At 36.1% G+C, this 15,311-nt stretch overlaps 1 protein-coding gene across 1 annotated transcript in view; it reads left to right on the top strand.

The window, feature by feature from the left end:
- The window catches only part of pdzd8 (PDZ domain containing 8), a 48,124-nt gene that overhangs the window by 7,806 nt on the left and 25,007 nt on the right, over positions 1-15,311 (top strand). Inside the window, exons 2-3 of the mRNA XM_067367576.1 lie at positions 10,653-10,778; positions 14,194-14,296. Of these exons, the coding sequence (XP_067223677.1) occupies positions 10,653-10,778; positions 14,194-14,296 (229 nt within the window). The remainder of the gene's footprint in view (positions 1-10,652; positions 10,779-14,193; positions 14,297-15,311) is intronic.

Below are 15,311 nucleotides of genomic sequence, written 5' to 3'. Positions count from 1 at the left end.
TTAAGGCAAGCGCGAGCTCTGTGGGCGTGGAGCGTGAGCATTTAAAGGGGCCGCAGCCTGAATCGGCTCATATTTAATGATGCCCCAAAATAGGCAGTTAAAAAAAATAATTAAAAAAAATCTATGGGGTATTTTGAGCTGAAACTTCACAGACACATTTAGGGGACACCTTAGACTTACTACATCTTTTAAAAAGACGTTCTACGGCACCTTTAAGCTGAAACTTCACAGACACATTCTGGGGACACCTGAAACTTAAATTACATCTTGAAAAAATAAGTGACATTTAAACTTTAAAAACAAATAATTTATTTTGAGATTTGCAAATTTCCATTGTTCATAATGTAATGTAATTATAATGTTGTGATGACTAAATTCACTGGCATTTTAAATTTTAATTTTATTTTTTTAGTGTTAATGTACAAAATAGTATAGAATTTAAATATAGGCTTTTTATCAATGTGCTTTTCATAATATGGCTGATACATAGATTTAAGATTTAAGTTAATTGTGCCTTTTCTCTCTATAGCCATCACATGAAGGACATTTTTGTGATCTTGTGACCTGTCACAGTTTTACTTGGTTTCATTCTGTTTTGGTTTGATTCTGTTTTGTTTCTGTTCCTGCATGTGTATGCTGACCTAGGCTAGGCATAGCCCTCATTTCCTCATGTGTGCCAGTTAGTCTAGTTAATTTCACCTGTTGCTCATTTAGTTCCCTCATTTACCCCTGTGTATTTAAGTTCTGTTCTCTTTGCTGCGATTATATCCTATCTTTTATTTATTTTACAACCGAAGTGTGACATTCTCTGTGACTCAGTTCTACATTCGTCATCTGTGACTGTTTGCAATGCGCATTGCAGGCATCTCATATTATCAGCAGTGATCGACTTGACCGCAATGGATACTTATATCACATTCTCTCTTCTTTCCCTCTCTCCATGTCTCTAAAGTCCACTTATATAAGTGCTCTTCAGAAAACATCTGTTGTGCTTCCGTTTGTACACACACGTTATTTTACATCCCCCTCTCACGTTATGCATCTCTCTTTTTTTCTCTCTCTGTACACTCTGAGAGTAAACCTCAGTAATACATTTCACATAACAGTAAACTGTCCCAAGCCAGAATGCACCTCTATGATCATTTTATCCATGTTTCATCTGACCACTAGCAGTAGCTGGGTTTCAATTACAGATTTGCGCAAAAATTTAGTGAGATTTTCTAAATTACTATTGCGAAATGACGCCGTTTCAATTAACTGATGTTATGCGAAGTCTTGATATAAGTCATTCCAAAAATCATGGCAATGGATGTTAGTAGGTTTAAGTATATCGCAGCCTCTGCACTAGCCATTATTTTAAATCGAAGGAGACATGGGTATGTTATCCAAGCATTAATGGCAAGGAAAGCCCCTTATACTTGGGAGCAGCCATGTATGAGGTGTTTTTTCCTCCTATCTGCTTTGAGGTCTTGATAAATTGTGGCATTTCTTTGTTGTTTAGAATCCAGTATTTTTGTAATTCTTTTGTCTTTTATGAGTTTAATAAAGAACTCTGTCTCGTCTTCTGTCCATAACAATTTTTAAAGAATGATCGACTTTTACGTACACCAGGTGACCTGTAAATGCGAAAAACCCATTTGCAGTTTTGCGAAATATTCCTTTTTCGAATTGCCTGAAAAACCACCCCATGTGAGCATAGATACTTTTTGTGATATGGGAATTTTTGCGGAATTGTTGTTTCCGTTTGGTGTATTTTCAATTCGCAATTTCAATTTGTTTGAAGGTTAATGGACCATCCAAAATTGTGAATTTAACTAGTGCGCAAATTTGGAATATCCAACGCTATCTCACGACCAATTCGTACATATTTTACAAGGTGGCTAATTCGTACGACCTCACTCCTAAAAAAATTTATATGATTTGTCCCCAGTGACAGGTAGGTTTAGGGGCGGGGTTAAGGGTAGGTAATTCGTGCGATTTCATACTAATTTGGCAACTCATAAAATATACGATTTAGCAAAATATGCACAAATTCATATAAGTGAGGTCTTACGAATTTGTATGAATTAGCCACCTCTTAAAATATGTAGGAATTGCCTTGAGATCGAAATATCACGTCAAACATTTGCAAATAAAACAAGTTTTTCCATCCAGTGAGTCAAAGAGAAAGAAATCGTCACTTTCTGATAAACCGGTGCTAAATATCACTTAGACGAATGAAATTTGCTACAGTAGAAGCCACTGTATAAAATAATTTTCGTATATAATAAATTACCTTAGAGCACACAGACGAAACACAATAAACGCTGTCATGTTATCTTGCATTCAGATACCTGGTGTTTGAGAACACAATCGTGTGAGGTGCTTCTGGGAGGGAATTATGCCAAACCACTTTACAACTGACTTACAGAATGACCAAAACAGCATTTTGGATGCTGTGCAACAAGATTGGTCCGCTGGTTGGTCCAGTTATGCCGTCCCATCACAAAGTCACGTCTTTTTTGATGTGTATCAAAGAATTTATTTGGTAAAATTGATTCCATTGTAGTTTATGCATGTTTTCGCTTCGCATAAAAAATGTATCCGACTCTGATGAGTGCATACGCTTTTATGCACATTTTTAATTTTTGTGCATCTTGATTCTTGACCTTTCCATCCAGCATTTTTTTTTTTTTTTTTATTCGAAAATAAAAATAGCATAAAAATTTGCATAAAAATAGGTGGATGAAAACATAGCTACTGAATGATTAGACCTCATATCTGAAAGTGTAAACTTGCAGGCAAAGAGCTTCAGTGTACATTGGCAAATACAGTCAGGCCAAAGTTCAGCTGGAATGAAATCTCTTATCTTTATCTTCCTCTCTCTCTCTCTCTCTCTCTCGCTCTCTTAATGAATAGAACATCAGAGGCTACAGCAAATGATCATTTTTGTAATCTCTTTTATTTGATTACATCACAAACCCCTGGGAAAGCACAAACATTACTAAGCACAGTTTCGTCATATTAATGCAAGCAGCTGCTGTTTTGTCCTCTTTACTGACATGAAAATGATCTGTTCTAGATTGCACGATATTAAAATTCTGGCTGATGCAGATAACCTGATAATTATTTTCCTATTTATGACTAATAATCAATAAATGGCCAATATTAAAGCTCTATACTATTTTGTCTGCCTTAAAAAAAAACTAAACTTAAGTAAAATTCATCTAAAATGCTGAAAGTGAATTTAGGCATCACAGCATTATATTTAAAGTATGAGAGTAAATATTAATTTTGAGATTTACTAAAGATTATTATTTGATAGTGTCAATACATTATTGACGTTTTAAAAAAAGTAACTCTGAGTAAGTGTTTGAAGGTAATAACATTTATACTGGTCAAAAGTTTGTAATGGTTTTCAACTACCCACTCTTGATAACATTATGATAAATTAAATACTCATCATACTTTTCCTCTGCAGTGCTTACGTGTTTACATGTGCAGTGTGAAACAGGCACAATTTTTTGCAGTCAGTTCGCAGAACACACGATAAGCTCCTGGCGCTCTCTCTCACGAGATTGGCAAAGTCATACATTTGTTCCTGCTGCATATAAAAGCAAAGCTGATTTGGTCTGTCCTCTGTGACCTGGTCGCAGTGAATATGAGGTATTTAGAGAGGTGCTTGTGATATGAGTGGGTTTTAATCCGGTCAGCAGCACATTCTCAGTGGAAGACACAGCAGGTGTGTTCGTGTGGCTTACATAAACTTTTATTACACACATCTCTCAACATATAACTCTTATACATGGGTTTAATTCCACTGATAACTGTTTGATGCTGATTAAAATATGTATGTAGTCTATGAAACCTGATTTGCTGAAACTTACATTAATCGTCTTTTCAAAAATTAATGGAAAATTATCTGTTTATACATTATAATTATGCATTATGTGAATTGTTAAATGATTTATGCCTATATTAACTGAATAGTTTGAGGCGTGAGTGTTAGTATTTGCGTGTGCCTGTTTCCACATGTGCGTGCTTGTAGTTCGTTGCGCGTGTCTCATTGCCAACCAATGAATTTCCTGTGGTTTCTGAAAGATTTTGCAGATATAGCTGAAATCAGAAATCTGTTGATTGCCTTAAAATGAGTGGATTTTTTTTTTTTAAACTGCTTACACTTAACACCTCAGGAGTGCTGAGGAAGATTGATGGTGATAAGCAGGAGAATGCCTTCACAGTCAATAGTCGTTTGCTGGCTTTTTTCCCTCAGAGGTGATTACTTCAAGTAAGCCCTTGAAAGTACTTTAAACAGCAAAGCATTTTGCCATACTGGTTAAGTGTTCTTCATTTTAGTTGAATCATTTAGTATATCTTTTGTACGCTGTAGTGAAAAGTACACAGGATGCTATTGTAAAGATGAGACCTTGATAACAGTCTCCCCACTGCTGTTCCTATTGCAAGACAGTGAGAAAATTACTCCATTTAGTCAACCTCGTGTTGTTCTAGACCTGTATGTTTTTCTTTTCTTGAGGAACCTAAAAGCATACACTCAGCAAAAAAAGAAACATCCTCTTACTTTCAACATATTCTTTCCAGCAAATTTCATTTTATGTGTAAATATTCAGACTTGAACTGAATAAATTTCACAGACATTTGAACAAAGGGGGTTTTTAGTCCCTAAACTTCTTGCTGTGAGATGTTACTCCACTCTTCCACCAAGGCACTTGAACGTTCTCGAACATGTCTGAGGGGACATGTGGTTACATGTGGTTTGGCACTGCAAGGATGATCAGCTGTCCTTCCTGTCTCCCTGCAGCATTGTTTTAGGTGTCTTACATTACGGACATTGCAGTTTATTGCTCTGGCCACATCTGCAGTCCTCATGCCTCCTGCAGCAGGACTATTGCATGTTCACGCAGGTGATCAGAGACCCTGCATGCATGGCCATCTTTCTTCTGGGGTTTTTCAGAGTCAGTAGAAAGGTCTCTTTGTAGTGTCATAAGTTATTGGAACTCTGACTTTAATTGTCTACCACTTGTAAACTGTTAGTGTCTTATGGACTGTTCCACAGGTGCATGTGCAATAATTGTTTATGGTTAATTGAAAAAGCATGAAAAACATTGTTTAAAGGGCACCTTTATGCCTATATTACAAGATGTAAAATAAGAGTGTGTATGCGAAGTTTTAGCTCAAAATACCCCACAGTTAATTTTTATAGCATGTTAAAACCAAGTGGCAACCTCCCCCCGTTTCTCTTGAAGCCAATACGGAAGTGCCTTAAACTTCAATTCATCGACTGGCCGCTAGGGACGGGTTTTTTAAAAGAGAGCAGAATCTCATTGAGCCCCATGTTAAAATGCCCAAATTTACAGCAGAAAAAAACATGTTTACCGCCTGGTACAAATTGTGGTTTCGGTCTATATAGCTAATTTTGCCCTTCATGACAACTGTGAGGGGGATGAATTTTTTTATAACTCATGCGTTTAAATTATAGTAAGCCTTAAAGTTCTGCATAATTAAGGGCGTGGTCACTTGAGTGACAGGTGGATTGCCGCTGCTGTCATCACTAGCCGTTTGTCACGTCAACTCAGCTCCACCCACGTCCGCCTCTTTGTTATCTGGGAGTGAAGCACAGTGACGCGCTGCAAAGATGGCAACTTTTGGGTGATGTCACGGACACTACGTCCATATTTTTACAGTCTATGGTTTTTGTGCCGTTTTTGTGTGGGTCCCTTTAAATGCAAATGAGCTGCCCACTTTCAAGAAGAGGGCAGAGCTTCAAGAGCTCATGCACCAAACAAACAGGACAATCTTAGGCAAATGTCAGAATGTCAGTAACTGTGTTCAGTTCGAACCGGAGTCAGACAATGATGCCTATAGAGCCAGAGAATATATGCTTCATGGAGATAGAACAGGTATAGTTTAGTTTAATTACGGTTATAAATTGTTGTCATCTTGCTTTTATCCACTATATTAGTACAAGCCTGTTGTAGTGGACTCCGTCCGAATGATTGCCAAAACTTTACTGATGAGTTTTATGAAGTTTATTGTACATCACACAAAAGATGAAGCATCCATTTTCACTGCAGTGCAAGAAGTGTGCATTAAAGTCATAAACTCTCTCTCCCTTGCATTATCATCAACATACATAGCAAATTACGGAACCTCAGGAATTGGTGAAGTCACACAGTCCTTGATGGACAGATAGTAACATGGCTGGTCTGTGTGGTAAATATGTTGGGAAGGGAATCAAAACCAAATCCATTTATTTTTTTGTATATTTTAAAGAATGTTCAAGCTGCTTAGTTTGAAGAACTAAAACTACATTGGTTGTTAAATGTCTCATAACTGATTGTGACAGATGAAATCTGAATATGTGAAAGTGTAAATGAAATTTCAGAATAAATGATGACAGAATTTTCATTTTGGGTTGAATTAATTGATATATTAAATATTAGTTTGCGAGTCTTTTCCCCATTCTGCATTGTGCATTTCCTTCAGCTAACAAGACCAGGAACCATACAGAGATTGCTTTACTCATTGACTAGAACAGTAGATTGACATAATAAATAGAAAGACAGCTAGTATAGCAGTATAGGGTAAGTGAAGTAAACCTTTCATTCTTTACCTAATTGAACTCATGCAGTAATTGTATATTGTTAACCAGTTAATTACTGTTAATGTACACCAGTGAATGTGTGTGCATGTAATTGCTTACGTTTGGCTTAGACTGCAAGGTCCAGACTTGAGGTATTGCATGCTTGTTTCTGTGTGTGTGTGTGAGGCGAGTGAGTGTTGTATTTTTAATGCTGCAGGCTGGCTATGTTCCTGTAATGGTGTTGGTGGTAAGTGATAGGGCTGCGCTTTGTGCCCTGTGTGTGCTCTGAAACAAACTGAAGTCATGTCCTGCAATTAAGCAGCTGGGAAATGGAGAAGGAGCAAGGGGCGCTATGAGAGAGTTACCATACAAGGATGTTGTTCTTAGAATTTTGCATCATGAGGTATTTGAACAGGAAATAGAATCACTAAACTGTCCGTTTGTGTCGCACAACATTCTGGACCCTGTTTACAGCAGTTTTATTTTACTATTATTCATATATTATTGTAGTATTTATAAATATTTTGAATAAGCTTTCATTTTTGTATTTTCAGTTTTAGTTTTAGTACTTTTACTATCTGATTTTGTATTTCTTTTTAGCGTTAATATATTTTTATTTTGCTTTTAATCATTTTAGTACTTTAATTGAAACTTTATTTTAGCCAAGGTTACATTTCTAATTTTAGGTTAAAGTTTATGGCTGTAAATCTTTAGGGCAACAGAATTGCTGGGTAGTTTTAGCTGGTTCAACAGGGAAATCCATTGGGTACTAATACATCTCAGGCCACGATTTAGATGAAGACTTGGGAAACATTCTCAAAATGTAGCCTTTTAAATCCCCTTCCAGAGCGTTTTCTTATTGTCTTGCAGGCGTTTATTCAATTTTGTCATTTCCTCACTTACATTCTTTCTCAAGCTGGAATGGGGCAAGCTACACTCAGGACTCTATTTAGGCTAATGTTTCTGTACTCCCTGTTGTGCAGATGTCTAGTGGAGAGAAGACAGATGAGAAGTATGGTGTGAAGAGACAAAATTTAAAGATACTGAGCAACGCAAACACAAAAGCTCTGCCTTTGTCCATGCTGCTTTTTTTAGCATGAAAGATATCACTGGTACTATTGATCAGATCTATTAAATGCTGAGGCATGCATGTATTTGTTTGCAGGGCGGGTAGTGGTTTTGATTGTGAATTTTTTACATGAAGCATTATATTCATGTGACTTCACTAAATTGTGTCTTAATTTCAGGATTTTGGTTGTGAAAGCTTTATCAGCATTTACATTAGAGAAATTGCCTTTTGTCCATTTGTGTGGTTTAGAGGAGTGGTCCATTTCACTTTCACCTTTTTTCAGGGACTTAACTTCTTCATAACAACAACTTCAAATGTGTAGATATCAGCGGTTTGTGTTTATTTGAAATATAAATGAAGTCGACATGACGAAATGAAAGTGATAGTCTTTTCTTCCATTTTGTAACGTATATCCAACTAAGTGAAATGGCTTCTCAATCAACAAAAAATGTAGGGTGGGACTTTATTTTGTCCTTTGGGAATTGATTGGATCATTTGGATTGTTGTGGTTTGCTATTGCTGACTGTTTGTCCCACCCTTATGCCAGTTAAAACATCATCAGAGAAGAGAAGAGATGTGGGAGAGGGTAGTTATTTTGATTAAAGGCTATGAGGGCACATGAATAAAAAAAAAAAAAAGAATAATAATGTGCATGGATAAATTATTTATAATAAACACTGCAATATTCCATAAAAAAATATGAAGATTTTATTGGTCATGCATAACACCTAATGATTTTTATAAGGATTCTGAATAAGGATTTTTGATTTTTTTTTTTTTTTTTTTAAAAGGCCTTTCCTAAGGGTGCGTTCACACTTGTCATGTTTGGTTTGATTAAAACGAACCCTTGCTGGTGCGATTGCTCGGTTAGTGCGGTTCATTTGAACATATGTGAACGCTGCCATTTGAACCCTGCTGCGCACCAAACAAGCGGACCGAGACCGCTGAAAAGATGGGTCTCGGTCCGCTTCCAAACGAGCTCTGGTGCGGTTCGAATGATATATGAACGCAACACGGACCAAAGACATGTAACCGAACCAAAAACAGGAAGAAGAGACCCTAAAAAGGACAGAATCCTCACGCATGTCGGTTTTTCTCGTCATATTCGCGAGTTTGCCCATCACAGGCATCAGACGCGCGTCTCCACGCAGCAGATCATTTGTGTGTGTGACCGATGGATTCCCGCCGGTATTTTGACTACTTTACACATTTTATAAGCTCTTCACGAGTTCCCAGCTGGCCAAAATACCATCACATGCAGGCTATGCACCGCTACGCACACACAACGAGCGCATTTACCTCAGAAAACAGCACTGTTTTGGATGTTCGGTAAGTTCCGTCTCAAAATAGGAAACACGCCATAAAATCCGACCAATCACGTTGTGAATGTATCCCTATGCCTTAAGGCTCGGTATCTTTTGGTTCGGTGATAAAAATTGCCAATCTGAACGCTAACCGGACCAGGACTAAATGTTTTTTTTTTCTTCTTTGGTCCGGACCAAATGAACCAAACGAACCGAACTACAAGTGTGAACGCACCCTTAGTTTGCAATTTCTATGATGATAAGGCAGAAAACAGTCTGTCTGGACTTTCACTAAAAGGCTCTCTAAGCAATTTGTCAGACTGAAGGGATTTGTAATATTTTGTACCTCACAAGGGCAAAGCAGAGTGTATTGTCTATGGAGAGAGAAAGGCACTTCCTGTTTTAGGAATGCTAATTTCTCTCAGGTTATTATTAGCAGTAAAGAGTCCTGGAATAGCACAGAGCTGCTCTCCTCAGAGGAATGCTGCTAAACTGCATTAAGGGATCACCCCATTTTTAAAGTTCCCTATATTCAATCCGGTTTCACTACCAGTATGACTGAACACATGATGGACCTTTTTTCATCAACTTTTCATTGTGAAACTTCAATGCTGCAAGTTTTAAACACTTTTGCAACATTTTATGCACAAATAATTATTGATCATGCCAAAGCCCAGATCAAGAGAAGTCTTTACGAAAGAAGACTCCCATTACTGAAAAATTCAGTTTGATACTTGTTGGTCTAAATTAATATGTGGGAAACTATATAAAAAAACACCTTAATCCCTGCTTGAGTGAGCAGATAATTTAACAGGGAGTGTGGGATACAAGAACTTTTATAAAACTTCTTATTACTTTTAAAGGGATAAAAAGGGATAAAAGTTTTTTGGGGGATGTGGGATAAAAGTAACTTCCCAGATGTGATTTAGGAGCAACAGAGTCTGTGTTTTTACAGGATAAGTTGAATCACACAGTCATTTACTTAGAATATATTTTGTTAATGGTGGTATGAGGGGATTCCATGAATACAGCACTTGTTTTTCTGATGTAGTTATCCTTCAGAAAATGTCATCCTCTGTTTTTGTTCATTTTATATGATAATAATCAGATTATCATCTGATAATGTTCATTTGAATAACTACTAGTTTTCACAACAAAAAACATGGTGGTTGTGCCTTTAATGCTTTAAAAAAAACATTGGATGCTGAGGTGTACTTAATTCATAAATTCCCTGGTAATGAGTAGTAGCTGTGAGGAAGACCTCGAGCAAAGGCATAAGGTTTAATTTTACCTTGATGGAGTCATAGTTTTCACTTTAGTTTTGCTTGAATGCCTACCTGTTGGATGATTTTCATAATTTGAAGGGCCTAAATTAGGGCCTTGCAGCTTTATTTAACTGAACCTGCTCTTCTGCTCTTTACACACAGTTCTGTTCTGAGCCCCTGAAGTGTTTTGCATGGAAGGATAAAACAAAGAGCTGAAATGCTTGTTTTTCTTGTAAGGGCAAGGTGAATGGGTTACAAAGACCCAAAATGACCGTTGACTTGGCAAACATTTCCTGTTGACCTCACTATTCAAGTCATGACTTACTGTTGTGCAATAATAAAATTAACATGTGTGAAACAAGGAAGGGCAGTATTATATATGCAAAGGCTTTATTGTTGGTTGTCTAATGATTTTGTCTGTTTTTGATTGACAGGTACAAGCCCTTTTTTCCTTTCCAAGTGCAGCCACCACTGGCGTCGTCATGTGACCTGGACATCTCCATCCGAGACACACTATTGGTGGAGGGGCGTCTACGTGTCACACTTGTTGAATGTAGCAGGTAGGGCAGACTCCTGTTGCTGTGTTTGACACAATCAACATTTACCTTTATATATTTATATATATATATATATATAATTTTTTTTTTTTGGGCAAACAAAACATGAGGTGTTTGGAAGCACACTTTACTAGCTAAAAATAGAGAAGCACTGTTATTAAAATTCTGGCAAATGCAAGCAGATAATTATTTTATATTTAATATCGACCATATTTAATGTTATGGTCGATATTAAAATTCTGTTTAAATAATACTAAAAAATAAAATGTTGTTTTAAATGCTACATGTGAATTTAGGCATCACAATATTTTAATGTACAGTATGAAAAGTACATATTCATTTTGAGATTTTGTTGAACTGTGCATTTAACTGTTGTTAAATTAGTAGTATATTTAAAAATTGGGATGCTCACTTAAATTAATTTTAAATGAGGATTAGATGAAGGCAATTGGAATCCAAAAAATGTAAAATAAAATAAATAATAATAATAATAATAATAATAATAAGGAAAATATCAGTTGAATATTAAAGGGTTAGTTCACCCAAAAATGAAAATTCTGTCATTTATTACTCACCCTCATGTCGTTTCACACCCGTAAGACCTTCGTTAATCTTTGGAACACAAATTAAGATATTTTAGTTGAAATCCGATGGCTCCGTGAGGCCTCCATAGGGAGCAATGTCACTTCCTCTGTCAAGATCCATTAATGTACTAAAAACATATTTAAATCAGTTCATGTGCGTACAGTGGTTCAATATTAATATTATAAAGCGACGAGAATACTTTTGGTGCGGCAAAAAAACAAAATAACGACTTATTTAGTGATGACCGATTTCAAAACAGTAATGCTTCAGGAAGATTCGGAGCATAAATGAATCAGTGTATCGAATCATGAATCGGATCGCGAGACAAACCACCAAGCTGCTGAAATCACGTGACTTTGGCGCTCCAAACTGCAGATTCGACACACAGATTCACAATGCTCCGAAGATCTTACAGGTGTGAAACGACATGAGGGTAAATAATAAATGACAGAATTTTCATTTTTGGGTGAACTAACCCTTTAAAAGGAGCTATTATGTAGAATTCAGAAACCCTTTTTATTAGTGACACCGGTGGCCGTCAAGTGAACTGCAGCCAACAATTTATTGCTCGCACTCGTGTGCACACGTAACATACAAGAGACTGAACGTGACTCAAGGTTTTGATATACTCACAGCAAATTTCTTTTGTTCTTTGCTTAGAAGTAACAAGGGCTTGGAAATACCTTTTCAGCGATATACTGGTAACAAATATCCAAACTACATTTAGTTGAATATATAAATGTGCTGTGCGCTTTCCCCTCAGTAACAAAATAAACTAAAATGACAGTGATGAGAAACAGCATTTAAGAAAGCATATGTTCATAGTGATGTGGATATGTTTGCATAAACTCTGCAATTCATCGGCATGGTGTCAACAGATGAGGTAATTAAAATTACACTTATGATTATAAAGTATATTTGAGACTATAGACTATGTAGATCTGGCTATGTGAGACTATAGTTTGAATTAATGCTTTTTCTGTCGCATCGCGCCGTAACAGGTAGAAGCTGTCTACACTGATTATAATGGGTTCTATTTGCCTTTGTCACGTTGTTTGCGTCTGGTGTGGACATGGTGTTAGCCACTATTCTGTAGGTGTGTTCTTATACACTTGCCTTTGTTTTCCTTAGTTCTTTTTACTCACACACAGCTGGTGAAATTGGTGGTACATATAAAACTTGGTAGCAATAGTACAATGACATATTATATAAAGAAAATATAGGTGTCTATTCGGGCCAGTGTAGAATAAAGTGCAGTTTTTTTTTGTTTTCTTATTCTTTTGGGACACAAAACTAATAGACAGCCATGACATTCTAAGCCAATGAAATTTGAAATGGCCCAGTTGCAAGCTGCTGTTTGAGAACACACACACACACACACACACACACACACACACACACACACACACACACACACACACACACACACACACAATGTAACAAAAGCTGCATTCTTCTTACCATTGTGTCTCTGTTTTTTTTTTGGTCAGATTAGTAACAGACTACAATAGCATTTGCAATGGGCTTCCATTAATAATGCAGAGCCTCTGACAATTACAAACCCAGCTCAGCCCTGATGAATGGACACACAAAGTTTATAGACTGCACACTGGATTTTTGTATGTTGCATTAAGTTTAAGAGTTAAGAGTTTGGTAAACTTGATGTTAAATAGCTGGTCAGTTTAAGTCCACCACCAGAGGGCAGCGGTGGACTTTAATTTGGTCAGCATTTCAAACGGAAGTGGCAAATCCTGCTCTTGGTCCTGGATGGCCAACATCCTGCAGAGTTTAGCTGCAGCTTGCCCCACTCCCAACACACCTGCCTGGAAGTTTCTAGAAATCTTGCTGGTTGAGGATTTAGTTGAGTTTGGAGCTAAACTCTGCAGGAAGAAGGTCATCCAAGAGCAGGATTAGCATCTCTGTTTTAGAGTTACAAATGTGATGAAATAAATTTAGATTTATTTATTTTAATTGATAGATTGAAGGAGAAAGTGTCACATATTTAATGAAAACACTGAAGGTCAATAGAACATTTTCTGTACACAAGGCTCTAATAATCTTACATCTCATTGAGGCTACATTTATTTGATCAACAATACTGTAAAGACAGTAAATATTTTTACAATTTAAAATAACTGTTTTCTATTTGAATATATTTTAAAATGTAATTTATTCCTTTATTTTTTTATTAATTTTCAGCATCATTACTCAGTATTCAGTGTCACATGATCCTTCAGAAATCATTCTAATATGCTGATTTGCTGCTCAAGAAACATTTATTATTTTAAATGTTAAATCTGTAAAACGGTCATGTGTTTTTGGTTTATTTAAATATAAAGGATTTATTTGAAATCTTTTATAACATATTTACCTTGCTGCATCTGCATGATGCCTGGCTGATTACTATTATTTAAATTATTAATTTAAAAAAAACTTTTGAATGGTATTGAGTATATATATATAATAATGTAATTTTATACCCATAATGCTTCTTCTCAGGGCATGCTTGTAATGAAAATATTTGTTAACTATGTTAGCCAGCAGATGGCAGTAGTAGCTTTATATATTGTCATTTGAACTGAATGACTGTTGATCATGTTTCAAAGCTAAATTTAGCCTGTTCATTTCTTTTGATCATTTTATTAAAACACAATTTCCTTTTTATTTTCTCTGTTCTAACACCAATTCAGTTATATATATATATATATATATATATATATATATATATATATATATATATATATATATATATATATATAATTTATTAATGTTCTGAATCATAGTGGTATTGTAAAATAATTGAAAGTGACTTTTCTCTGTGTTCTCTCTCTAGATTGTTTATCCTGGGCTCATATGAAAGGGAAACATATGTTCACTGCACCTTAGAGCTCAGCTCTGACGAGTGGCGGGAAAAAACTCGCAGCTCCATCAAAGAGGTACATGTTACATGTCCTGCTGCATGTGCTTCTCTCTGCCTGAGGGCGCTGCAGTACGTTTGCTGCACATATGCATAAACATGCATGTTTGATATGCATTAATAAATATACAAGCACAAGCAGACTTGCAGGCCCACTGTTGTCTGTAGCACAGGTCATTGTTCAAGCATAGATAGATGAACCAGTAAATATCCAGCTATAATTAAACTATAATTATTTACTATTAATTTTACTGTTGGCAAATGTAAGAAACAGGAGATAATGATGTGCTTCACAGCTCTACAGCTTAAAATTACTTGGGAATATACGTCTTTGCTCCTGGGGGTGTTGTTTGGGAATGCTAGTGATCATGGGAAAATGTTAAGGAAGTGTGTGTTTGTCATGAAATGACAGTGGAAATGACGCAGTAATATGTGAGTTATTTTCATTCAGTATAAAAAGTTCATGTTAACCGTACTTAAAGGGTTAGTTCACCCAAAAATGAAAATAATGTCATTTATTACTCACCCTCATGTCGTTCCACGCCTGTAAGACCTTCGCAAAGCCATTTAAACTCTTAAGGTCCATTTAAGGTACTAAAAACATATTTGAAACAGTTCATGTGAGTTCAGTGGTTCAATCTTAATATTATAAAGCGACAAGAATGCTTTTTGTGGCCAAAAAAAACAACAAAACAAAATAAAGACTTATCAACAATATCTATATGGGCTGAGTTCAAAACACTGCTTCAGAGCTTTACGAATCGAATCAGTGAATCGGAGCGACAAAATAACGTGATTTCAGCAGTTTAGCCGTTTGATAGGAGATTTGAATCACTAATTCGAAACAAAAGATTCATAAAGCTCAGAAGCTTCATGAAGCAGTGTTTTGAAATCGGCCCATATAGATATTGTTAAAGTCATTATTTAGTTTTTTTTGGCACACAAAAAGTATTCTCATCACTTTATAATATTAAGATTGAACCACTGAACTCACATGAACTGTTTCAAATATGTTTTTAGTACCTTTATGGACC

The sequence above is a fragment of the Chanodichthys erythropterus genome, chromosome 18 (genome assembly GCF_024489055.1).
Source record: "Chanodichthys erythropterus isolate Z2021 chromosome 18, ASM2448905v1, whole genome shotgun sequence".
Classification (NCBI taxonomy): domain Eukaryota; kingdom Metazoa; phylum Chordata; class Actinopteri; order Cypriniformes; family Xenocyprididae; genus Chanodichthys; species Chanodichthys erythropterus.
This window is presented reverse-complemented; position numbering and strand designations above follow the sequence as displayed.